Consider the following 25,568-nt stretch of genomic DNA (forward strand, 5'->3'; position numbering starts at 1 on the left):
CTGCATTGCAGGCAGATTCTTTACCACTGAGCCAGGAAGCCATGCTTATTATATAGTCAGAATCAAATGTTAAAAGCTGCTATTATTAAATACAATGTCATTCCAGAAAACAGGTTGCCTAGTTTTAACACTTAGTAATGGTTCTCTCAAAATACAATTCAGAGTATAGCACTTCGAATTCAAGATGGTAGAATATTGTACCTTCAGTTCAGTCGCTCAGTCGTGTCCGACTCTGCGGCCCTGAGCATGCCAGGCCTCCTTGTCCATCACCAACTCCCAGAGTTCACTCGAACACGTCCATCAAGTCGGTGATGCCATCCAGCCATCTCATCCTCTCTGGTCCCCTTCTCCTCCTGCCCCCAATCCCTCCCACATCAGAGTCTTTCCCAATGAGTCAACTCTTCGAATCAGGTGGCCAAAGTACTGGAGTTTCAGCTTTAGCATCATTCCTTCCAAAGAACACCCAGGGCTGATCTTTAGAATGGACTGGTTGGATCTCCTTGCAGTCCAAGGGACTCTTCAAGAGTCTTCTCTAACACCACAGTTCAAAAGCATCAATTCTTCCGTGCTCGGCTTTCTTCACAGTCCAACTCTCACATCCATACATGACTACTGGAAAAACCATAGCCTTGACTGGACGGACCTTCATTGGCAAAGTAATTTCTCTGCTTTTCAATATGCTATCTAGGTTGGTCATAACTTTCCTTCCAAGGAGTAAGCGTCTTTTAATTTCATGGCTGCAGTCACCATCTGCAGTGATTTTGGAGCCCCCCAAAATAAAGTCTGACACTGTTTCCCCATCTATTTCCCATGAAGTGATGGGACCAGATGCCATGATCTTCGTTTTCTGAATGTTGAGCTTTAAGCCAACTTTTTCACTCTCCTCTTTCATCAAGAGGCTTTTTAGCTCCTCTTCACTTTCTGCCATAAGGGTGGTGTCATCTGCATGTCTTAATAGCCCATTAAGATTTGACAAGTTTGGTGTATGATATTTTGTAACTGTATTGTGACTTGGATTGAATGTGGATTGTAGGATAGTGTGGTTTAAAATTTATGGGGGAGTCAGATAAAGTAGAACATTTACTTCTGTGGAAAATTACATCCCTTTTTCAAAGTGAAATTTTAATTTACCAATACAATTGTAAGTTTAGCATTTTAATCAAATGGCTGCAGATAGAGAATCAAAGGGCACTGAAAGTGTAATCATACAGATCTCATATGAAAAAGTGTGTGTGTGTGTAGGCGCTCATCCTCCCTCCCTGGTAAAAGCCAAACTGTTGTGTTCATCACAAGGCCTTTAATAGGATGTTTCTAAATATTGCAAATTGGATAGTAATAACCTTGAGCTGAACCATCTTTTGTTTTCTAACTAATAAACTTTTAGTATTAGAATATTAGGCATGAGACTTTGAACATAATTTAGTCTTTTGCCTTTGAAAGTTTGTAAGACTCGACAAATATTTGCTGAACACCTACTCTACATCAGGCACTTGTCAAGGCCTTAGAGATACAACAAGGAATAAGTGCTACCCCCCAAGGTAGCACTTTTGTTCTGTAGTTCTTTTTATTCTGTCTTTTTTGTTGTTACAGCCTTATTGGGCTATAATTTACATAATTCACCATATAAGTATACAAATAAAGATTTTTAGTATATTCAGAGTTCTGCTACAGTCACTAAAATTTTAGAACATTTTCATCACCTCAAAAAGAAATCCATGTTTAGCTTTCTTTTATACCTGTTTCCTCATCTCCCTATTGCTCATCAGTCATTAACCTACTTTATGTTTTTGCCTATGCTGGACATTTCATATAAATGGACTTGCACTATGTGGCCATTTATGTCTATGCTTATACTTCGCACATTTTCAAGCTTTGTCCTTGCAGCATGTTTCCCTACTTCATTTTCATAGCTGACTACTATTCCATTTTAGGGGGTAATCCCTTATTTATCTGTTCGTCCCTTGAGTGACATTAGGGTTGTTTCTAACTTTGACTGTTAAGAATAACGTTGTTATTGACATTTGTGTGGACGTTTTGTGTGGCAGTGTGTTTTCATTTCTCTTGGGTATACCACCTAGGAATGGAATTGCTAGGTCAAATGGTCACTCTTAGGTTTAAACTTTTTGAAGAGCTGACATCACTTTCCAAAGTATCCTCACTATGTTACATTCCTACCTGGGGTATGAGGGAACACATTTTTATTTCCTGATGTTGAAGCTGAAACTCCAATACTTTGGCCACCTGATACGAAGAGCTGACTCATTTGAGAAGACCCTGATGCTAGGAAAGATTGAGGGCAGGAGGAGAAGAGGATGACAGAGGATGAGATGGTTAGATGGCATCACCGACACAATGGACTTGGGTTTGGGTGGACTCCGGGAGCTGGTGATGGACAGGGAGGCCTGGCGTGCTGCGGTTCATGGGGTCGCAAAGAGTCGGACACGACTGAGCGACTGAACTGAACTGAAATCAGGTTCACTTTAGACTTCGCCGGGTGTTACTAGTAAACAGCAGAAACTTCATTTGCGAGGAATTTGAGAGTGTTGATTTATTGTCTTTCCATGGGGCCAGGGCTTCTATTATTCCCTAAGCACTGTCTCCTCTTTCAGCCACTTGGGAAGCTCCCAGGCCCACAGGGAGGCTCTGGGGTAACCTGCTTACGGGGAGGTTAAGGAAACTAAGGACAAGTGGCCGGACGCCCGGTGGCCCGGGTCCCCGCGTCCCGCGGGTGGGCCCACGCGGCCAGCGCTCGACCGCCCGTCAGCGCCGTCGGGCCTGAGTGACGCTTGGGCCCGGCCCGGGGCGGGTGCCCTGAGCGTCCGCGGGCCAGGCCGAGCTAGAGTGTCGGCGGAAGATAATGCTGGCTGCTGGGCCGCAGGGCCTGCGGCCGGGGCCTCCGCCAACTAGGCGACAGCGCGACCGCTGGGGGCGGGGGACCGAGGCCGCGCCCCCGCGCCCGTCCCGCCCGCACCCTGCTGGGGGCGGCGGCCAGCCCCGAGCCAGCCGAGGCTCTTCCGCGCCGGCAGGGGCAGCAGCGGGAGCGGCGCGGGGCGGAGCGGCCAGGAGCGGCCCGGCCCGGCCCGGCGCGGTGGCGGCGGCGGCGGCGGCAGCGACGCCAGAGCTCGTGGGCGCCGTTCGCGAGGCCGCCGGGACCCGGCCGCAGCGCGGGGAGACCTGGGGGCTGGAAGCCGCCGCTGCCGCCATGCCGCTGCTCTTCCTCGAGCGCTTCCCCTGGCCCAGCCTCCGCACCTACACGGGCCTCAGCGGCCTGGCCTTGGTCGGCACCATCGTCAGCGCCTACCGCGCTCTCAGTCAGCCCGAGGCCGGGCCCGGGCCCGGGCCCACAGACGCGGAGCCGGTAACGGCCCCGGTGCAGCCAGACCCGGCCGCGCTCGTCCGGCCGAGCGCCGGGGGACCCCGGGCCCGCGACGTGGCCCAGTACCTGCTCTCGGACAGCCTGTTCGTGTGGGTGAGCGAGGACGCCGGGCCCGCCGAGGAGGAGCGGAGCGGGGCGAGGGGTGGGGGCCGCCATGTCACCCATTATCTGTGGGGGGCGTGGCTGGGGCCGGGGTCCCCTCCCCCCCGGACCCCGGAGTGTGAGGCGGGGGGGGGGGGGCGGGGCCCCGCCCGCGTACGGCCTCCGTGGGACCGGCTGAGGGTTGGGGTGTGGCGGTGGGGTCGTCAGGGGCAGCGGGTCCCCGGGGGCGGGTGGTCTTTGAGGGCCTGAGGAAGGGACTTTGGGACGGGGTTGGGGAGGCGCAGGGGGCGGGGCGCAAGGGAAGGCGGCGGCCGGCCAGGGACGGGCGGGGGGAGGAGGGGGGAATCGCGGGAGAAGTAAAATATGGGGGGCCGAGTTGGGGTTGCTGAGGGGCCACCAGGAAGTAACTGGAAGACCTCAAAGGGCAGTCAGCTACCCCGGAGTTGGGAAGGCTTTTCGGACGCGGTCAGGCAGGGAGATGTTATCGCGTTTCACGTGTAAAGAGAAGAGAGACAGAATTTCAGTTGTTGAGCATAGGAGAATTTTGGGCATCTGAGTGTGTTTGGACGTTGTTTGGAGAGGGACCGTCTCCCACAGCGTTTTTCTTTCTTTCTTTCTTTATTATTGTCCTCTTTGAGTGGACCTACAACAAATACAAGACTGTGCTTCCTTTCCTGCTGCTTTTCACCTGGTGATTCATGAAAGTTTCCTTTGATGTCTGAAGGCAGCCAAAACATTTCGAGTCGGGAGATGTCTCCTCATTTTAACTCAGGGTTTCTCCTGCTAGTGATCCATGTTAAAACAAGGTTTCCAGTTTGTCTGCCAGTGTAAGATAAGCAGCGTTTAGGAGGCATAAATGCTAGTTTCACTTATTAGAACAGATAATTTCAGGCGGGCAGATCAACAGTATTTTGGCTAAGGAACTTGGTTTCCACCTTGGCCTTTGAATGCCACATAGAAATCCCACAGTGATCAGGAAAAGTTGTTCTGGGACTGAAGTCTGTCCCTAGGGTTTGCTGTGGTGTCTTGAGTCTTGTCTCCTCCTGTAAGTTCCCATTTCGGTTGAGAGTCGGCTGTAAATGACTGGGGTTAATATTCCAAGTATACGGAATGATACACAGCTCATTTGTTGTAATTAATCCCACTGTGCTTCATCAGGAAGCAGTGGGATTTATGAACTCTGTGGGTGTAGATTAAGTCTCTTGGTCCTTCTGATGAAGAGATTAGTAGAAGGAAGGGAAGGGTGAGGTTCCCTTCTTCCACTGCTGTGTAAAGCTGAACCTTACAGTAGGAAAGAAGGGAGAAGAGAAAGAACTCAACCCATGTCTCTTGTTTAATGTATGTTAAACCTAGATTTTTAAAAATCTGTTTTTTGCATTTTAATTAGCAGATAAAGTAATGTGAAGAGTGCTTTTGTCAAATGTTGAGATTATAATATAGTCTTTGATATATATATATATATTTAAGTATGAGATACAAGTAAGCCTTTGAGATGGAACTGCTATAGTGTTTAACAACTGCTGCTGCTACTAGTATTGCTTAATCGGAGAAGGCAATGGCAACCCACTCCAGTACTCTTGCCTGGAAAATCCCATGGACAGAGGAGCCTGGTGGGCTGCAGTCCATGGGGTCGCTAAGAGTCCAGCACAACTGAGCGACTTCACTTTCACTTTTCACTTTCATGCATTGAAGAAGGAAATGGCAACCCACTCCAATATTCTTGCCTTGAGAATCCCAGGGACGGGGGAGCCTGGTGGGAGGCCGTCTATGGGGTTGCACAGAGTCGGACACAACTGAAGCAACTTAGCAGCAGCAGCAGCAGTATTGTTTAATGATTACCCCCCCAGTCTCTTTGTACAAAACTCATTCCAGTTCCAAGGTTAGCACCTCTTCATAAAACATTACATAAACATAAAACATTAAAGCCTGTTGATTTTCTGTGAAAATTATGATTTTTAAGAAAATTTCCTTTTCTTCCCAGCTTTTTAACAGAGATCTTGCCTCCAGTGAGTTTATGATTCCTTCCTCTCCGTGGATGATTTTTTTTTCTTTTCTCAGTTGGTCTTGCTGCTGTTCTTCCATCTTTTCCTCTGTGGTTTTCACACTTTTATCTTGGTTTTCCTTGGTTCCTCGGAGAAGGCAGTGGCACCCCACTCCAGTACTCTTGCCTGGAAAATCCCATGGACAGAGGAGCCTGGTAGGCTGCAGTCCATGGGGTCGCGAAGAGTAGGACACGACTGAGCGACTTCACTTCACTTCAGACCTTCCATGTGTGCATTATCAGTTTTCCTCATCACCCATTACTTAAGTTTCTGCTCTAGTAGCGGAATAGGAGTTGCAATCTCCAAAGCCTTCCTCTGAGACCTGCCAGATAGCATAATTAAGTGAATACATGGTGGAGTCTTTGTTAAAATGGATTCTGTTTTTTGTTTTTGTTTTTGTTTTTGCTCTGCCCAAGGACACTCATTCAGTTTTTAAAAACCAAGCAAGACGAAAACAATTAGTTGATCTTTCTGCCAGTTTGTAAAACCCTGCTAGCTATTATTTTGCATATTGCTCTCTCAAACTTATTTTCATAGGGCACAGTTTAGATGAAAATAGCTAGGAATATGTCGTCTTTCTAATTAATGTCCTAGTGATTTTCCTCTCGTTAGTGGTTGAGAAACTGATCAGGGAGAGGATGGGCTGATCAGGGAGAGGATGGGGTAGGGGGTGAAGGTCAGGTTATGTAAACCTTGCCTGCTCTGTTAAGGAGTGTGAACGTTATTTCATGGGCAGAAGGGTTTCAGTGGGAGTGGAGGGGAGAAGGCGCTGTCATGATGAGACCATTTTTTCAGGGGGCACCTATGGCAGCAGTGGGGAAGATGGATTTGTGTAGAATGGGAAGAGGCTAGGAGATGCAGTGACCAAAGACTCCAGCTCCGAGGAGAGCTCTCCTGGTGGCCTTCTGGCATGGATATTGAGAACAGGTTTGAGGGGAGGTTACTCTAACAAATACCCAGATTTGTCTTGATTGTTTTTTTCTTTATGTCTTTCTAGAACTTCCATTCCAAACTTTCATTCCAGATTAGGTTTTATTTTGTTATTTATTTCTAGGCTAATTTTACATTGTTCAGATGTCCCTTCCATTAAAGTGTCTCCTGATCCTTTTCCATCATTGTTTTGAATTGTTCAGGTGTTTCTGGCTTTTCAACTTTGCTAATCTTACTCATTAGTTTCATTATTTTCTCCTGGTTTTTTGTTTTTTTTTTTTCTCCTGTTCCGTTCTGTTTTTTTTTTTCTTCCACTTTTATTTTTGCTTTTAAAATGGTAAGAGCAGGAAGTGGTAAAATAGAGAAACAGAAATATGGAACAAATTTTAAGGTTCTGATGACTTAATTAGATGCAAATAGAATAGTTGAAATAGAAATGTCAAAGGAAAAAGTCACCGAAAATGAAAATGGATAAGAGAAAACTGATCACTGAGAGCAGAGATTAGCAAACCTTGTTGGCCCATTTGGCCTATTAGCTAATATTGGTTTTTACATTAAAAAAAATTTTTTTTTTAAAGGAAGACTATGTGACTGAGAGCATGTGGCCTACAAAGCCTAAAATATTTACTGTCTAATAGCCCATTAGAGAAAAAGTTTCTGACTCTTGCCTTAAAGAGCCCATCTTCACATAATTATACAACTAGAGAACCGAAAGTAATTTGCTAGGTTTGAGCGTTGATAAGATGAATATTCCAAAGAAGAGAGAAAAATGTTAGCTCCAGAAATGTTTCGGGCAACTTAAGAAAAAGAGTAAACTTGTAAATGATAGGACGTAAGCCTAGATAAACAACCGAAAAATACAGGAAAAATCTCTAGAGTGAGGGGCAAGGAGATAGCTATTTAATTGCTTGCTAGATGTGTGCTATGTGCTTTATATATGTAATCTAATTTATTTCCTCAATGTTGTGAAAAGAGGAACACAATTATCAGTGTAATAAGGAGGGGAATGCATTATTGGCATTTTATACTTGTCACTGGGGCCTGCAGAAAAGTAACATTCCAGTGTTGCAGTCTGTCTCTTATCCCACGTCCAAGGTAAGAGAAACCCAAGTAAGATGGTAGGTGTTGTGAGAGGGCATCAGAGGGCAGACACACTGAAACCATAATCACAGAAAACTAGTCAATCTGATCACACAGACCACAGCCTTGTCTAACTCAATGAAACTAAGCCATGCCCTGTGGGGCCACCCAAGACAGGCGGGTCATGGTGGAGAGGTCTGACAGAATGTGGTCCACTGGAGAAGGGAATGGCAAACCACTTCAGTATTCTTGCCTTGAGAACCCCATGAACAGTATGAAAAGGCAAAATGATAGGATACTGAAAGGGGAACTCCCCAGGTTGTTAGGTGCCCAATATGCTACAGGAGGTCAGTGGAGAAATAACTCCAGAAAGAATGAAAGGATGGAGCCAAAGCAAAAACAATACCCAGTTGTGGATATGAATGGTGATAGAAGCAAGGTCCGATGCTGTAAAAAGCAATATTGCATAGGAACCTGGAATGTTAGGTCCATGAATCAAGGCAAATTGAAAGTGGTCAAACAGGAGATGGCAAGAGTGAATGTCGACATTCTAGGAATCAGTGAACTAAAATGGACTGGAATTGGTGAATTTAACTCAGATGACCACTATATCTACTACTGTGGGCAGGAATCCCTTAGAAGAAATGGAGTAGCCATCATGGTCAACAAAAGAGTCCGAAATGCAGTACTTGGATGCAATCTCAAAAATGACAGAGTGATCTCTCTTTGTTTCTGAAGCAAACCATTCAATATCACGGTAATCCAAGCCTATGCCCCAACCAGTAATGCTGAAGAAGCTGAAGTTGAACAGTTCTATGAAGACCTACAAGATCTTTTAGAACTAACACCCAAAAAAGATGTCCTTTTCGTTATAGGGGACTGGAATGCAAAAGTAGGAAGTCAAGAAACACCTGGAATAACAGGCAAATTTGGCCTTGGAATACAGAATAAAGCAGGGCAAAGGCTAATAGAGTTTTGCCAAGAGAACACACTGGTCATAGCAAACACCCTCTTCCAACAACACAAGAGAAAACTCTACACATGGACATTACCAGATGGTCAACACCAAAATCAGATTGACTATATTCTTTGGAGCCAAAGATGGAGAAACTCTATACAGTCAGCAAAAACAAGACCGGGAGCTGACTGTGGCTCAGATCATGAACTTATTGCCAAATTCAGACTTAAATTGAAGAAAGTAGGGAAAACCACTACACTAAATCAAATTCCTTATGATTATACAGTGGAAGTGAGAACTGGATTTAAGAGACTAGATCTGATAGAGTGCCTGATGAACTATGGATGGAGGTTCATGACATTCTACAGGAGACAGTGATCAAGACCATCCCCATGGAAAAGAAATGCAAAAAAGCAAAATGGCTGTCTGGGGAGGCCTTACAAATAGCTGTGAAAAGAAGAGAAGTGAAAAGCAAAGGAGAAAAGGAAAGATACAAGCATCTGAATGCAGAGTTCCAAAGAATAGCAAAGAGAGATAAGAAAGCCTTCCTTAGCAATCAATGCAAAGAAATAGAGGAAAACAACAGAATAGGAAAGACCAGAGATCTCTTCAAGAAAACTAGAGACACCAAGGGAACATTTCATGCAAAGATGGGCTCGATAAAGGACAGAAATGGTCTGGACCTAACAGAAGCAGAAGATATTAAGAGGTGGCAAGAATACACAGAAGAACTATACAAAAAAGATCTTCACAACCTAGATAATCACGATGGTGTGATCACTCATCTAGAGCCAGACATCCTGGAATGTGAAGTCAAGTGGGCCTTAGAGAGCATCACTACGAACAAAGCTAGTGGAGGTGATGGAATTCCAGTGGAGCTATTTCAAATCCTGAAAGATGATACTGTGAAAGTGCTGCACTCAATATGCCAGCAAATTTGGAAAACTCAGCAGTGGCCACAGGACTGGAAAAGGTCAGTTTTCATTCTAATCCCAAAGAAAGGCAATGCCAAAGAATGCTCAAACTACTACACAGTTGCACTCATCTCACACGCTAGTAAAGTAATGCTCAAAATTCTCCAAGCCAGGCTTCAGCAATACGTGAACCGTGAACTTCCAGGTGTTCAAGCTGATTTTAGAAAAGGCAGAGGAACCAGAGATCAAATTGCCAACATCCGCTGGATCATGGGAACAGCAAGAGAGTTCCAAAAAAACATCTATTTCTGCTTTATTGACTATGCCAAAGCCTTTGACTGTGTGGATCACAATAAACTGTGCAAAATTCTGAAAGAGATGGGAATACCAGACCACCTGACCTTCCTCTTGAGAAACCTACATGTAGGTCAGGAAGCAACAGTTAGAACTGGACATGGAACAACAGACTGGTTCAAAATAGAAAAAGGAGTATGTCAAGGCTGTATATTGTCACCCTGCTTATTTAACTTCTATGCAGAGTACATCATGAGAAACGCTGGGCTGGAAGAAGAACAAGCTGGAATCAGGATTGCTGGGAGAAATATCAATGACCTCAGATATGCAGATGACACCACCCTTATGGCAGAAAGTGAAGAGGAACTAAAAAGCCTCTGGATGAAAGTGAAAGTGGAGAGTGAAAAAGTTGGCTTAAAGCTCAACATTCAGAAAACGAAGATCATGGCATCTGGTTCCATCACTTCATGGGAAATAGATGTGGAAACAGTGTCTGACTTTATTTTTTGGGGCTCCAAAATCACTGCAGATGGTGACTGCAGCCATGAAATTAAAAGACGCTTAGCTCCTTGGAAGGAAAGTTATGACCAACCTAGAGAGCATATTCAAGAGCAGAGACATTATTTTGCCAACAAAGGTCCGTCTAGTCAAGGCTATGGTTTTTCCAGTGGTCATGTATGGATGTGAGAGTTGGACTGTGAAGAAAGCTGAGCGCCAAAGAATTGATGCTTTTGAACTGTGGTGTTGGAGAAGACTCTTGGGAGTCCCTTGGACTGCAGGGAGCTCTAACCAGTCCATTCTGAAGGAGATCAGTCCTGGGTGTTCACTGGAAGGTCTGATGCTAAAGTTGAAACTCCAGTACTTTGGCCACCTGATTTGAAGAGTTGACTCCTTGGAAAAGACCCTGATGCTGGGAGGGATTGAGGGCAGGAGGAGAAGGGGATGACAGAGGATGAGATGGCTGGATGGCATCACTGACTCGATGGACATGAGTTTGAGTAAACTCCAGGAGTTGGTGATGGACAGGGAGGCCTGGTGTGCTGCGATTCATGGGGTTGCAAGGAGTTGGACATGACTGTGCAACTGATCTGAACTGAATGTCCTTAAAAGAGGACACTGATAAAAGATGTGTTTGTGTGTGTGTCGTGGGGTGGGGGCTGGGAGGTAGGTAGTGTTGGTGTTAAGTAGGAGACTAAGTAATATCCATATCAATTGTATCCTTGAATGGGTTCCTGGGAGTTGAATTGCATTTTGTCACAAGGTCATAAATAATGCCCCATTAAGTGAAGTTGCTCAGTCATGTCCAGCTCTTTGCGACCCCATGGACTGTAGCCCACCAGGCTCCTCCGTCCATGGAGTTTTCTAGGCAAGAATACTGGAGTGGGTTGCCATTTCCTTCTCCAGGGGACCTTCCCAACCCAGGAATCGAACCTGGGTCTCCCACATTGCGGGCAGACGCTTTACCGTCTGAGCCACCAGGAATGTACAATGACCCATTGGTAGCCCGCATTTTATAGAATCAGAAACACCCACGGGGTGACACAGTGATAAACATGGCCAAGCTGTCTGTTAGCACCTCTTCTCTTCCTTGCAGACCAGCCTGTCTCATAACTTAGTTTCTGTTTCTTTTAGGTGAACAGTAGAGCCGTTCTGGGAGAAAAGTTTTCTTATGGGGCCTTTAGAGCAAAGGGACAGAGAAGGCAATGGCACCCCACTCCATTACTCTTGCCTGGAAAATCCCATGGTTGGAGGAGCCTGGTAGGCTGTAGTCCATGGGGTCGCTAGGAGTCGGAAATGACTGAGCGACTTCACTTTCACTTTTCACCTTCATGCATTGGAGAAGGAAATGGCAACCCACTCCTGTGTTCTTGCCTGGAGAATCCCAGGGACAGGGGAGCCTGGTGGGCTGCCGTCTATGGGGTCGCACAGAGTCGGACACAACTGAAGTGACTTAGCAGCAGCAGCAGAGCAAAGGGAATTACTTTAAGCTTGCTTCAGTAGGGTCCCTTGGGTCATTACTACCTGATCTGTTTCGTTAAGACTACTCAAGGACTAGGAAAACTTGTTTTTATTTTGTGTAGACAAGAAAAAATAAAGGCATTGGGCGAGATTTTCAAAAAATATTAAAGTTTTTTTTTTTAAACACTGCTATAGATAGGAGAAACTTTTCTGAAGTATTTTAATATAGTAGAAGTACAGTGTGTTATACCAGGTTAACTTGTGACTTAGGCTACCCAGTTTGGGTTTGTTACTTATCTGTCTCCCATGGTACAATGAGAAAAGTAATGTGAAACTTCAGAACTGGTCAGGTTAGATTCTAAACTTGAATAGATTATTTTTTTTCCAATAGATTCTTAACTTAAAAAAAATTAATAAAAGATGTATGCTTATGGTACAGAAGGCAAAAGGTGCACAAGTGATGTCTACAATGAAAAGTAAATCTCCCTGTCCCTCTTACCTGCCTCCCTCCCCTCGAAGTGGCCCTTACCAGTTTCTTGTAATTAGTGCTGGTGTTAAGTAGAAAATTAAGAAATACCCAGATTGGTCTAGTCCTTGATGCAGTTCGCATTAACGTATTGTGCAGATATATATAGTATATATACAATATGGTATATATGTTGTTGTTGTTTAGTCGCTAAGTCATGTCTGAGTCTTTCGTGACACCAGAGACTGTATAGCCCACCAGGCTCCTCTGTGCATGAAATTCTCCAGGCAAGAATACTGGAGTGGGTCACCATTTCCTTCTCCAGGGGATCTTCCCAACCCAGGGATTGAACCCACATGTCCTGCATTGGCAGATGAATTCTTTATCGTTGAGCCACCAGGGAAGCCCATAGTATGTATACATATTCTTTTCTTTTTTGCACAGAAAGTAGCATAGTAATCACATTTCTACACTTTGCTTTTTAACAGTGAGCAAGGTATCTTGAAGGTTCTGTATAATGCTAGTAAATGTAGAACTTCTGAGTTAGTTTTCCTGGCTTCATTGTATCCATTGAATGGCTGTTTTTATACTTTATTGAACGATTCTCCCTAATGGCCATGTAATTGTTTTCCATTTTTCTGGTGTTATAAACAGTGTTCCAGTGAGCTCCTTAAACTTAGATTTATTTACATGTAAGTTTGGATTCTGCCCACAAGGGAAGATTATAGAAGGAGGTTAGTTCTTTTACTGTGGTCTGTAAGGATCAAGTTCAGACTAGGCCTGTTGAAAGTGAGTCTCATTTTGATTATTGAAGGTGAGAAGGTTTGTCATGGTTTTATTGGTTTAAATATGGACTGGAGTGTTGTTTCTGTAATAATATCACTGATGACCTAGTGGGGTCTGATTTGCAATTTGCTTTTAATTTTATAGGGAATATAGTAGATGTATAGTGTTGTGTTTCATGTGTACAGCTAAGTGATTGTTATACATGCACATGTATCCCTTCTTTTCCATATTCTGTTCTCATATAGGTTATTACAGAATATTGAGTAGAGTTGCCTATGCTATGCAGTAGGTCCTTGTTGCCAATCTATTTTATATATAGTGAAAGTGAAAGTCACTCAGTCATGTCCAGCTCTTTGCGACCCCATGGACTATACAGTCCGTGGAATTCTCCAGGCCAGAATACTGGAGTGGGTAGCCTGTCCCTTCTCCAGTGGATGTTTCTGACCCAGGAATTGAACTGGGGTCTCCTGCAGTGCAGGCGGATTCTTTACCAACTGAGCTATCAGGGAAGCACTTTATATATGATAGTGTTTATATGTTAATCCAGGGATTTACTTTTAAATGAAGACATCTTGAATTATGTTTCTTCCTGTATTTTCAATTTTTCAAGGCTCTGTCAGTTTTGAAATTTATATATGTATTGGAATGACAGTATGTGTGAAATTGACATTTTTTTCTGTAAGTAGAAGAGAATTCTTCAAGAGCCAGGAATACCAGACTACCTGACCTGCCTTCTGAGAAATCTGTATGCAGGTCAAGAAGCAACAGTTAGAAGTGGACATGGAAAAACAGATTGGTTCCAAATTGGGAAAGGGGTACGTCAAGGCTGCATATTGTCACCCTGCTTATTAAACTTACATGCAGAGTACATCATGCCAGATGCTGAGCTGGATGAAGCACAAGCTGCAATCAAAATTGCTGGGGGAAATACCAATAACTTCAGATACGCAGAGGACACCACCCTTATGGCAGAAATAGAAGAGGAACTAAGAGCCTCTTGATGAAAGTGAAAGAGGAGAGTGAAAAAGTTGGCTGAAAACTCAACATTCAGAAAACTAAGATCATGGCATCTGGTCCCATTACTTCATGGCAAATAGATGGGGAAACAGTGGAAACAGTGTCACACTTTATATTTTGGGGCTCCAAAATCACTGCAGAAGGTGACTGCAGCCATGAAATTGAAAGACACTTACTCCTTGGAAGGAAAGTGATGACCAACCTGGTGCTGCTGCTGCTAAGTCACTTCAGTCGTGTCCAACTCTGTGTGACCCCATATACAGCAGCCCACCAGGCTCCCCCGTCCCTGGGATTCTCCAGGCAAGAACACTGGAGTGGGTTGCCATTTCCTTCTCCAGTGAATGAAAGTGAAAGTGAAGTCACTCAGTCGTGTCCAGCTCTTCACGACCAACCTAGGCAGCATATTAAAAAACAGAGACATTACTTTGCCAACAAAGGTCTGTCTAGTCAAGGCTATAGTTTTTCCAGTAGTCATGTGTGGATGTGAGACTTGGACTATAAAGAAAGCTGAGTGCTGAAGAATTGATGCTTTTGAACTGTGGTGTTGGACAAGACTCTTGAGAGTCCCTTGGACTGCAAGGAGATCCAACCAGTACATCCTAAAGGAGATCAGTCCTGAGTGTTCATTAGAAGGAGTGATGTTGAAGCTGAAACTCCAATACTTTGGCTACCTGATGCAAAGAACTAACTCATTTGAAAAGACCCAGATGCTGGGAAAGCTTGAAGGTGAAGGGGACGACAGAGGATGAGATGGTTGGATGGCATCATTGACTCAATGGACATGAGTTTGGGTCAACTCTGGGAGTTGGTGATGGACAGGGAGGCCTGGCGTGCTGCAGTCCATGGTGTCACAAAGAGTGAGACACGACTGAGCAACCCAACTGAACTGAGGTGTTTTAAAAGCACATTTTCATGATCTTAAAATCTTTAGTTACTTCCAATCTTGTATAGCTTTCACTTTCATATAAAGTTCACAAAATATTATCTTTTTCTTTTTTATGTAAAATCTCTTCCTAATATCAGTTTGCTAGTATCAATATCTTTCCCCCTTCTTAGCCATGCTAATTTTCAAATCTTCCATTTATATTTAAAGTAGAAATGATTATCTACTAATGATGGAATTATCAGAGACTTTCACCTTTTTTTTTTTTTGGTAAATCAGAGTTACAAAGTTTTTATACCTTATCTTTGAACTTAGGAAAACTGAAAAAAAAAGTTTTAAATGAGAAGTAATACTTTATTGCTTATTTTTTACCCCAGGGTATGTGAGAAAACTGTTTAGGTTAGAGAAATGGTTGAGTGACCCTAAATTTGATTTCTCCTGTTGTTCTCAGGAGAGCAGCTGGCTTGGCCTGTTAGATGTTGACCAAGTTCTGTGTCCTGTGGATCCTAACAGCTCTTTGAGTGCAGAGTCCAAATCAACTTCATTTCTTTTAACCTCCCACATACCTTTAACATGTAGGTGCTGCTGCTGCTGCTGCTAAGTCACTTCAGTAGTGTCCGACTCTTTGTGACCCCATAGATGGCAGCCCACCAGGCTCCCCCGTCCCTGGGATTCTCCAGGCAAGAACACTGGAGTGGGTTGCCATTTCCTTCTCCAATGCATGAAGGTGAAAAGTGAGAGTAAAGTCGCTCAGTCGTGTCCCACTCTTAGCAAACCCATGGACTGCAGCCCACCAGGCTCCTCCGTCCATGGGATTTTCCAGGCAAGAGTACTGGAGTGGGGTGCCATTGCCTTTTCCGGTAGGTGCTAAATATGTTGAATTTATTTCTGCATTTCATATGCCTACCTGCAAAAACAGGAAGACTTTTTAAAAAATTGTGTTGTAATTAGGCTGAGAATGGGTGTTTGGCTGATTTTAAAAATCTGGTTTAGCTGGGGTATATGGCATGAGGAACTGTGGTTGTGGTTTTGTCTATGGCATTTTTTCCTTAAGTGACATGATTGGGGTTCCCACTAACTGATTTAGAGCACAAGGAAGATGAGCCTTTTAAACATCCATTTCATCTCCTTAAAATTTAGTATTCTATCCAATTTGTTGGAATGTTTTGAATAGGGCTGTTCCACAATACTTAAGGAGGTTAGGATGTTTTGGATAGCTAATTTCGGTTTTTTTCCGGTTATCTGAAGAAATTAATTACCAGAACAGTTTCGTTTTTCAGCACTATTTTTGTTTTAGTTCTTTGAAAATACATCCCATGCTTCCTTGTCCCATTAGACAGGCAGAATGTAACTAAACATAATTTATTCTTTTGTAATGAATCAGGGCTACCCTTCATGATACATATTGCATCAGGGTTGCCAAAGGGCTGGGTAATGTCAAGTACAAAGAGGAACCTGAAGAGATCCTAGGGAGTTTCCTTCCTTATATTACCCTCTTCTGTCACCTTCCTTTATTTACTCATTTTGAAAACATCGTTTGCTTCTTTTAGAAGTAGAGGGACGGATGACCTGGGAAGAGGAATCTGGCACCTCCACCTTCCTGTACACTTAGTGAAACAAAGACTGAACAGACTACTTCAGTCTGTTCTGTCGTTGGTGTTCATTTTCATTTACTCTACCTAAAAGTCCTCTGTACAGTTCTGCAGCAAGGTCCTTTTGACTTTTTCAGATTCTTTGGTTTTAAAAATCATTGGAGCATCAGTAAGGTGGTGTGCCAGACTAACTTCTGAGTTGGGGCAGCCCACAGTTTCATTTGTAAGCATTAGATTTGTTGTTTGGGTGTAAGGTCTTTCTTGGTTACTAAGGAAATTCTCCAGTTGCTGGTGAAGAAGGCCTTGCACTGTCATTGGCGTCTCATGGTTGCAGTTCTCAGCTCCTCCTGCCAGTTTTCTTCTTTCTTCCTGCTTTCTTGATTCTGCTCCCCTCGAATGCCCCGGAACCTTTCCTTTAAGGCCAGCACCAAGCGCAGGTATCTTTTGTCCCACTGCAGTATATTTGAAAATGTGTATGTTTTTGATTTTCAATTCTCCATGATCTGGTAGACTCTTTGTGACCATTCACCCTCTTCTCCCTATTTCCTGTTTTTGAGCAGAGCAGTGTAGGAAGTTTGGGTGCTGGACTTTTACTGTTCATGATAACTACATTTTCTGGAAAAGTTTTCTTCTAGACTGTTCAAAATCTTAATGTGAGAATTGATATGCCTCGGAGATACGGTTTTCTAAGGTGTATGCGGTTTTACACATTTAGTACAGAGTTTACGCTCAATTCAGTTAAGACTGAAGGGGATGATGGCCTTCTGAAGGGTACACACTGGGACAGGGCTCTGTGAGTTAACCACCAAGCTGGTACCTTTCCTCCCCACTCCTCATCCATACCCCTACCACCTATAAAAAATGTGCCTCTTCAGAAGTTACTGATCTTGTACTGGTAGAAAACTGGAAAGGTTCAGTCATTAGAAATGTTGGCTGAATTCCCAATAGAAAATTTTTAGAGCTGCATTTACTTTTCAACAAGAGGAAATAAACTTCCTTTCTTTGGTTTGTGTACAGGTTCTAGTGAATACTGCTTGCTGCATTTTGATGTTGGTGGCTAAGCTAATCCAGTGTATCGTGTTTGGCCCTCTTCGAGTGAGCGAAAGACAGGTAAGTCCACACAGCAAGGATGCATTCTTGTGACTAGGTTAAAAAAACAAAAACTTTCTTGGGTATAATTTCAAACTTACAGAAAAGTTACACAAATATTATGAAGAACTCCCATATAGCTTTTTCCAGATTCAGAGTTACTAACATTTTGCCCCATTTGCTCCAACATTCACCTTTTATCTATATATAAATATCTATATCTATTCACCTCTTATCTATATCTATTCACCTTTTATCTAGATATGTTTTTTCTCATCTGTTTGAGAGTAAACTGGGGACATCATATAGAACCTCAAATAGTGCAGTATGTTTCCTAAGAGCAAGGGCCTTTTCTTGTATCACCATAGGACAATGACCAACATCAGGAGATTCGGCATTGGTAAAATACTTCATGTAGCCCACAGTCTGTAGTCAGTGCTGTTTCCCCATGACATTTATGAGGTAATTCTGAAAGAAGCTCTGACTTTTTTTTGAATAATTGCATGTATATCATTCTTTAGAATATGGGTACTTTTCCAAAGGAATTTACTGAGAGATTTTAGTTTTTCCCTTTGGAAAGGAATATTAAGATTCCCCATTTTGCAAGTCAGTGTTCAGGTGAGATAGTCTGACCTTTGAACATTATTCTCAGAATGTATATATGAGCAGGATGTGCTTTCATTAAAGAATTAATGCCACGAACATACTGTGCAGATTGGCAGTTCCCCAAAGGATTTTAGTGGATAGAGTGTAGAATAGTGTGTTTTAAAGTAAGACTTTAGAGCTGGCCTTTTTAACGATAACATATGAGCAGAATTATGTTGTACTTTGTCTTATTCCAGTGGTAAGACACAAAAACCTACTGTCAATACGTTAACAGTTCACAGTGGCCTCACCCCTTACATACCCTTTTCAACCCAAATCTCTTGTTATCAAGTCAGCTGAGGTCCTGGGCAGAGTTAAAATGCAGTTACTGTGTGATTGAGCCCTCGGATGCTGTGAAGAGCAGGGCTGTTTGTTTTCCCCCCTATTTTTCATTAGTGATAATTGAGCACTTTCTGCAAAATATCAACTCCAGAGGTCTCCCAGATGGGATTAATAGAACATAGTTTTTTTCATAGCATACAAAAACTTTAAAAAATTTTTTTATTTAATTTGTGTATTTGGCTGCACCAGATCTTAGTTGTGGCATGTGGGATCTAGTTCCGTGACCAGGGATCAAACTCGGGCCCCCAGCCATTGGACCAACAGGGAAGTCCCCAAAAGCTTTCTTTGATGCTTCTGTTTTAACTTGTGGGCAAGAAATCAGTCAGGGCAAGCAAGCTGTCCAATTGTTGGTGGATTGTTCTGGCAGCCGTGAGCCTTATGTACCACTTTATGTTTCCTAAAATGTTAAATACCAGTTCAAAATTTACAGAAAACTAACCTTGAAGTATTACAGAGATTTTTAAATACCTGGAGGTAATCATAATCGGCACATTTGTCAGCCATCTCTTTTTTCTGTATAGATCACGCCTTTCATGTTCTGTGATGACCATTTTTGACCAGAGTCATCCTGTAGTATTTACTAAGCACTGTTTTGAGTTAGAGCACTACAGAGTTGACATGGGTTTACTCTCTGGGTGCTTAATGTTGAAGAAGTAGAGTAAATACTAGGGGCAAAGACATTGAATACCTAAAATGGGACAAATATTAAACTGTTAAGTGGTGGTGTAGAACAAGGATTTTTTTTTTTTAATGCACTTAATGCCTACTGTGGCATTTGTCTAAGCACAATATATGTATTAACTTACTTAGTTTCCCCAACTATTCTATGAGATATGTGCTATTGTTATAAGACCTGTCTTATAGATGGGAAACCAAAGCATGGGGATGGTAACCAGAGCCACACAGGAAATAGATGGTGGAACAAAGGTTCAGAACCAGGGCACAGAATGTTCTAGCTTCACCTCATGCTTCCTGCCCCAGATCTGGAAACAGACATTCACTAAGGATTCCTAGTTCATTTTATTCTCTGAACAAAGGGTGTCTAGGCACAGTACAGTGTTTTAAAGTTCTCAAAATAACTCTTATCTTTAAATAGTCTTGTTATCAATGTGTTCCACATGTGAGTTCAATCATTTCTGGTTTTTTTTTTTCAATTTTGCTTTTCTTTCTGTTTAAAATTTTGAATTGGTGAAACATTTACACAGTTTAAAAACTTTATATAAATGTACCTTAGGAGCCATGTTTCTATCCTCCTCCACACTCGGGTTCCACCACCACACTTGATGGTGCTTTTTAATATCTGTTGGGTTGATGCTCCTCGTTGCCCTTCTTTTTTTTTCAGGACGGTAAATATTTTTAAAACTGGACATTCTCAGTGTAAGAAAGAGTACAGTGAAGCAGATATACTTATGTGGGCATGTACACTTATAATTAGAAACTATAACAACACCCATAACCTTTGATTGCTGAATAAATAGAATCTTGTACAAAGATATTCATTGCAATATTTTTTGAATGGTGAAAAAACATTTCAGTGACCATCTGTAACCACCAAAGTGGTCCATTCAGACAGTGTTCATTGGCATCAATCAGTGTTTTACATTTAGGAAGAAAATTGCATGAAAATGCTAAGGCATCATTTTTGTTTTACCTTTTCTTTGTGCTTTTTCATACATTATTGATTATGGCTGGAAAATTAGCATATGTTATTTTTGAATCTGAAGGATGTTTAAAAAAAGAATGTCTACTTTTTTGTTTTAAGAATTCAGAGAGCAGAAGTAGTAAAAATGATACTTGTAGCTGTCACCATTCTTTTTTATTCTGTGTTTTATTCTATTATATAACATATTATTAATATTATACTAAACTAATATTATTCCACTCTTAATGTCTAAAATTTCATAACTGACTGAGGAATTCAATCCAGAATCTATAGATTACTTCCTAGATGTCTTACTTTTGTTCTTCACAGGACTCATTTCTTTCTTTGCCTTTGGTTTTGTCATGGACAAGTGTTAGAAAACAGAGAATAGAATATTCTCTCCTCCTTAAAAGCCAGCTCACCATCTCTAGAACGGGTTAGGTGTAATGGTACTCACCTTTACAAATATTTTTCTTTTTAGCACCTCAAAGACAAGTTTTGGAATTTTATTTTCTACAAGTTCATTTTCATTTTCGGGGTGCTGAATGTCCAAACAGTGGAAGAAGTGGTCATGTGGTGCCTCTGGTTTGCTGGACTAGTATTTCTGCACCTGATGGTTCAGCTCTGCAAGGACCGGTTTGAATATGTGAGTTTTTACCCAAGCTCTTCTTTTCCTGCTTAGGCATACACATGGCAGGTCCGAGTGGTGTCATACGAATGAGCCGTGACACACGTGTGCAGGACAGCTCTCCCAGGGAAGGCTCCTGGCTCAGGCACCTCCTGCCTGTTTCTTGAGGAACTTTCTGCAGTACCCAAGGCATGCAGGGACAATGTCCCCTCAGGAGGCTTTCTCCCCTCCCCAGTAGTGTTACATGACAGCCCACGTGGGGTCAGTTCACCTAACACAAACTGTTTTGATCGCAGTGAAAGGGAAGCTTAAACTGAAAAAATAGCTGATCTCTTCCAGATGCTTTCTAATCTCCTTCCGTTTTTTCCCTTCTTACTCTGGCCCTTGGGGCTCCTCTTTCTGACTAGTGTATGTTGTTTCCAACCCCGGGCCAGCGCTGAGGTAGCTCCCTTTGCTCCCTTGGTCGCTGGAAAAGTGAATCCTTTTCTATCTGGGTATAAGTTCTGCCTTTTGGCTACAGAGTTGTGCAGGAGAATCTTCATTCCTGAGTGCTCCCTAACTAACCTCATAGATCCAGAGCAGATGGGCACCTGCCATCCTACTGCTCTGTGAAACCCACCCCACAGTGCTCTTTGCCCCTTTCTTTATGCAGTCTTCATGGACCATGGTGGTCCTTGCACCTCTTTGTGGGTTGATCTCAGTTCCACAGCCTTGAGCTGTTTTCAGAATTCAGCACCCATCCTGGGCCATGAACAGGTGCTGCTTGTCTCCCCAGCTGGTTTGGTATCTACAGTCTCCTGCTCAGGAGTCACAGCTCCAGACCTCCCTTCTCCAAGCTGTTGCCTCTGCTTGTGTACCATTAACGTAGCATGACGATAGTGGTCCATCTTCACCTGGAGTACACGTCAGTTGTCCCAGCTGTGAACAGGCTAGGAATGTCCCCTCAGCTGACTTTGAGGGGTTAGGATTAGAGCAAGATTGAGAAAGAGCACGACAGAACATGGTGTTGCCCAGAGTCCTGTTGAAGCCAGAGGGAGAATGACAGAACTCTGGCAAGTTGCTTCTAGAGGCTTGTAACCCCACCGGTAGGAGGGTTCCTGAGAATTTGAGATGGAAATGTCATGGATATTGTTATGGTCCCTAAATTAAATGGTGAAGATCTCAAGGTATCAGCGCATACTCATATTGAGGTTGGCTGGAGAATTCTGACCATCTGGTAATGGGATACTTTTCTGTGCAGACCTCCCAACAAAGACACCGAGATTAACCTTGAGTTTCCCAGTCAGGTTTAACCCTGCCATGCTGAAGAACGAGCTTCTGTCTCCTGTTTTGTCCTTCCAGCTTTCTTTTTCTCCCACCACCCCCATGAGCAGCCACGGCCGAGTTCTGTCCCTCCTGATCGCCATGCTGCTTTCCTGCTGTGGGTTAGCAGTCGTCTGTTGCATCACAGGCTACACCCATGGGATGCACACGTTGGCTTTCATGGCTGCAGAGGTAAGATACAGACATAGGCTTTTGCTCTGGTGTGTTCCCGTGTACTTCCAAGGAAGCTAGAGGGTGGTTGACAGGTTATTTTTCACCCGTGATGGATAGCTGGTCTTTCATTTTAACAAACATTTTTTGGAGTTCCTTTGTTTTAGATTGGGTTCTGGTACTGAATGCTTCTATGTGTGTTATTTCATGTAATCCTTGCTACAACCTAATAAAAAGTACAGTTGACTCTTGAACAACATGTGAACTGTGTGGGTCCACTTACATGTGGATATTTTTCAGGAGGAAGTACTACCCGGTCCCTGGGTGGTTGAATCCACAGATGCAGAGGAATTGGATATGGAGGGCTGACGATAAATTAGGCACTCCTCTGTTGCCCAAGGGTCAGCTGTAATTATTTTTGCCAGCAGTTATACATAGTGCTTACTGTACACTGGGGATTGTTGTAAATACCTTACATGCCTGTTTATGAATGGAAAAATGGCATGGAAGCTAAACTGCTAAAAGTTCCAAAGTAGTAAAATTAGCGTAATCCAGGGTCTATGACTTCAAAGTGGGAAAGGTTTTCTCCTTAAGAAGCAGTGCTTGGTAACAATAGGGAAATACCCTGTAATTGGTTTGGAGTAGGAAATGGCAACTCACTCCAGTAATCCTGCCTGGGAAATCCTATGGACAGAGGAGCCTGACCTGCTACAGTCCAGGGGGTTGCAAAGAGTTGGACTTAGCTTAGTGACTTAACTACCACCTGTAATTGGTTAGTTTAGATAGGCCATAAATTAAGATTTTACAAAATAATACAATAAATATGGAAACTGTATTAATTATTTTCAGAGAATAATCTGAGATATACATGTATATTTAAAATGTACTTTTAAAAACCTTTCTGAAAATACCAATTTCTGTTCAATGGAAATCAGATTTTTTGTATGTTCTTTCTTTTCAGTGGCTATATTTGCTTTTTTTTTCAGGCGAAAGGAAAAACACTTTTATCTTGTCCATAATTGCTATTAATGAAAGAATGAAATAATAGATATCTAGTATCACTATTATTAGATGGCTAATATCAAAACTGTAAATTTAAACTGCTAATTGGGAATTTGTTAGAATAGGATTAAATTTTATTTTGCTTAATAGTGTTCATTTTGGAGTATAATGTAGCATAAGTACATTGTTTTCCTTTTTTGTTTCTTGAGCTTTTAATTACTACTAGGCCAAACTTTAAAAAAGCTGTACCTAGAAATAAAGATACTTAAAATAGATCTACTGGGTCATAGTACCTATTTTTATTTTAGCTCATTAAGTTCTTAAGATAAAATACCATCATATAGATTTGATATTTTGAACTAAATCATGTTTTTATAGTGTTTTTCTTCTGTGCAAAATATTTTCTATTTGTAAATGAAAGTTTTCTAATCTCTAAGAATGTTCATGTTTAATTCTAGATTAAGAGGAAACTTTTTTTAGCATCAGTTTCTATGATGCAAAATACCATGAAGGCCTTACTTTGTCACTGACTTCCTGCATTCGGTTTTCTTCTGTGTCCGTGAACAGGGTGCAGAAAGCATTATGCAGCAGGCGGGGACCCGTAGATGTCTAGGATAGCAGGGCCTAAACCGCGCCTTGGGTAAATGGCCACTAGGCATTCAGACAGCCTCTTCAGCTTATCAGTTACGATGATTCAGTGCTGCACAAAATGGAAGTGATTGTCAAACTCAGTGACCTCAAGACTGGAAGGCATCCCCAGGGGCTGGACAGGTGTAGTTGGTTGTCACCTATAAACAGGAAAAGGCTCAATAAAAGTTGAGTTTCTAGGTCATGAGAATATTCAATGCAAATTTGAAGCACATGGACTAAAATGGTTGGTAACTTGCTTTTTTTTTTCTTTCAGTTTTAATGAGATATACAGTCTGTATAAGTTTAAGGTGTACAACATAATGATAATAATTTGTGAAATGATTATTACCACAATAAGTATCCTCTTAATACTCCCACAATGTTTTTTTCCCTGTGATGAAACTTTTTAGGATGTCCTCTCTTCACAACTTTGAAGTATACGACACAGCACTGTTGCCTGTAGTCATGTTATACGTTACTTCCCCCGTACTTATTTACCTTATAACTGGTAGCTTGTGACTGCCATCCTCCAAGTCCCCCTCACCCCCACAGCCATTGAACAACCTGCTTTTTAATTGAACTGAGAAATGTTTGTCTTTTATCATTTTGCAAAAGTTAATTTGGTCTGAGCAATCCTAAACTTTACTAAAAGGAAAAAAAAATCTCTCTTTTTTAAAATAGTCTCTTCTTGTGACAGTGAGGACTGCTCATGTGATTTTACGGTGAGTAGAAATTTGGGAGGGAGGCGATGGAAGTCTACTCGTACAGTTGATTTTAAAATATAACATGTAAAAAATTTGTAAAAACATGAGTCTATCCTATTTAAAACAAATTCAATTGCGACAGTAAATCATTAACATGATTCTTCTCTGTTCATGGCAGATACGTAATTCACCTCTGGGACCTCAACCATGAAGGGACATGGGAAGGAAAGGGGACGTATGTCTATTACACAGATTTCGTCATGGAGCTCACTCTCTTGTCCTTGGACCTCATGCACCATATTCACATGTTGGTAAGTTTCCCAGAGGGAACTCCTACAGAGAGAGCTAAGGTTTTTAGAATCAGGAACTCTGTTTAGTACAGAGTTTAATAAGTGAAACATTTGTGGATGACCCACTTAAAAGACTATGAAAATAATGCAACTGTGCCCCTCCCCTTTTTTTTTCTTCCTGGCCAATGGGTGTAAAACAGTGTGGAACAGCTTTGGTGCCCGGCTCAAGAGGTGCTTGCTGTCCTCCCAGGAGACTTAACTCACTCTGCTGACAAAGTCAGTAGATAATTCTTTTAGCTTGGTATTAAGAGAATTCCTCTCCTCATAGATTCTGTGGCTTCTGATATTTAGCAGTTACTTTGTAGGTGGTAAAGGGGACTCCCACAGTGTTAGCTGCTTCATGGATGCATAAATGTTCCATCTTTGTAATTAAAAGCAAAGTCTTTATTCTTAATTTCTCCTACTTCATTGTTTGCATTTTACTTTGGTGTGCAAGAAATCACCATGTTGAAAACCTGCTTCCCTGGTTAGCACTTCAGTGATCTCAGAATGGTGAGAATCAACATATTTGATGGGCAATTTGTTTATATAGTAAGCCAGTCAAAGTAGCATTTAAAAATTTGGGAGTTGAACATAGCACATTTCTAAGTGTACTTTTAGAAAACGACTTTGAAAACGTACTTAAAAAAAAAAGCCCCCCCCCCACCAACAAATGTCCAAAGTT

At 42.4% G+C, this 25,568-nt stretch overlaps 1 protein-coding gene across 1 annotated transcript in view; it reads left to right on the plus strand.

Annotated features, from left to right (window-relative positions):
- The first annotated feature begins 3,143 nt into the window (after positions 1–3,143).
- The window catches only part of AMFR (autocrine motility factor receptor), a 44,593-nt gene continuing 22,168 nt past the window's right edge, over positions 3,144–25,568 (plus strand). The window contains exons 1-6 of the mRNA XM_052655698.1: positions 3,144–3,469; positions 17,417–17,509; positions 20,599–20,763; positions 22,087–22,239; positions 24,532–24,572; positions 24,733–24,865. Coding sequence (XP_052511658.1) covers positions 3,203–3,469; positions 17,417–17,509; positions 20,599–20,763; positions 22,087–22,239; positions 24,532–24,572; positions 24,733–24,865 — 852 coding nt within the window. The 5' untranslated portion in view covers positions 3,144–3,202. The remainder of the gene's footprint in view (positions 3,470–17,416; positions 17,510–20,598; positions 20,764–22,086; positions 22,240–24,531; positions 24,573–24,732; positions 24,866–25,568) is intronic.

This window comes from Budorcas taxicolor, chromosome 18 (assembly GCF_023091745.1).
Source record: "Budorcas taxicolor isolate Tak-1 chromosome 18, Takin1.1, whole genome shotgun sequence".
Taxonomy (NCBI): Eukaryota; Metazoa; Chordata; class Mammalia; order Artiodactyla; family Bovidae; genus Budorcas; species Budorcas taxicolor.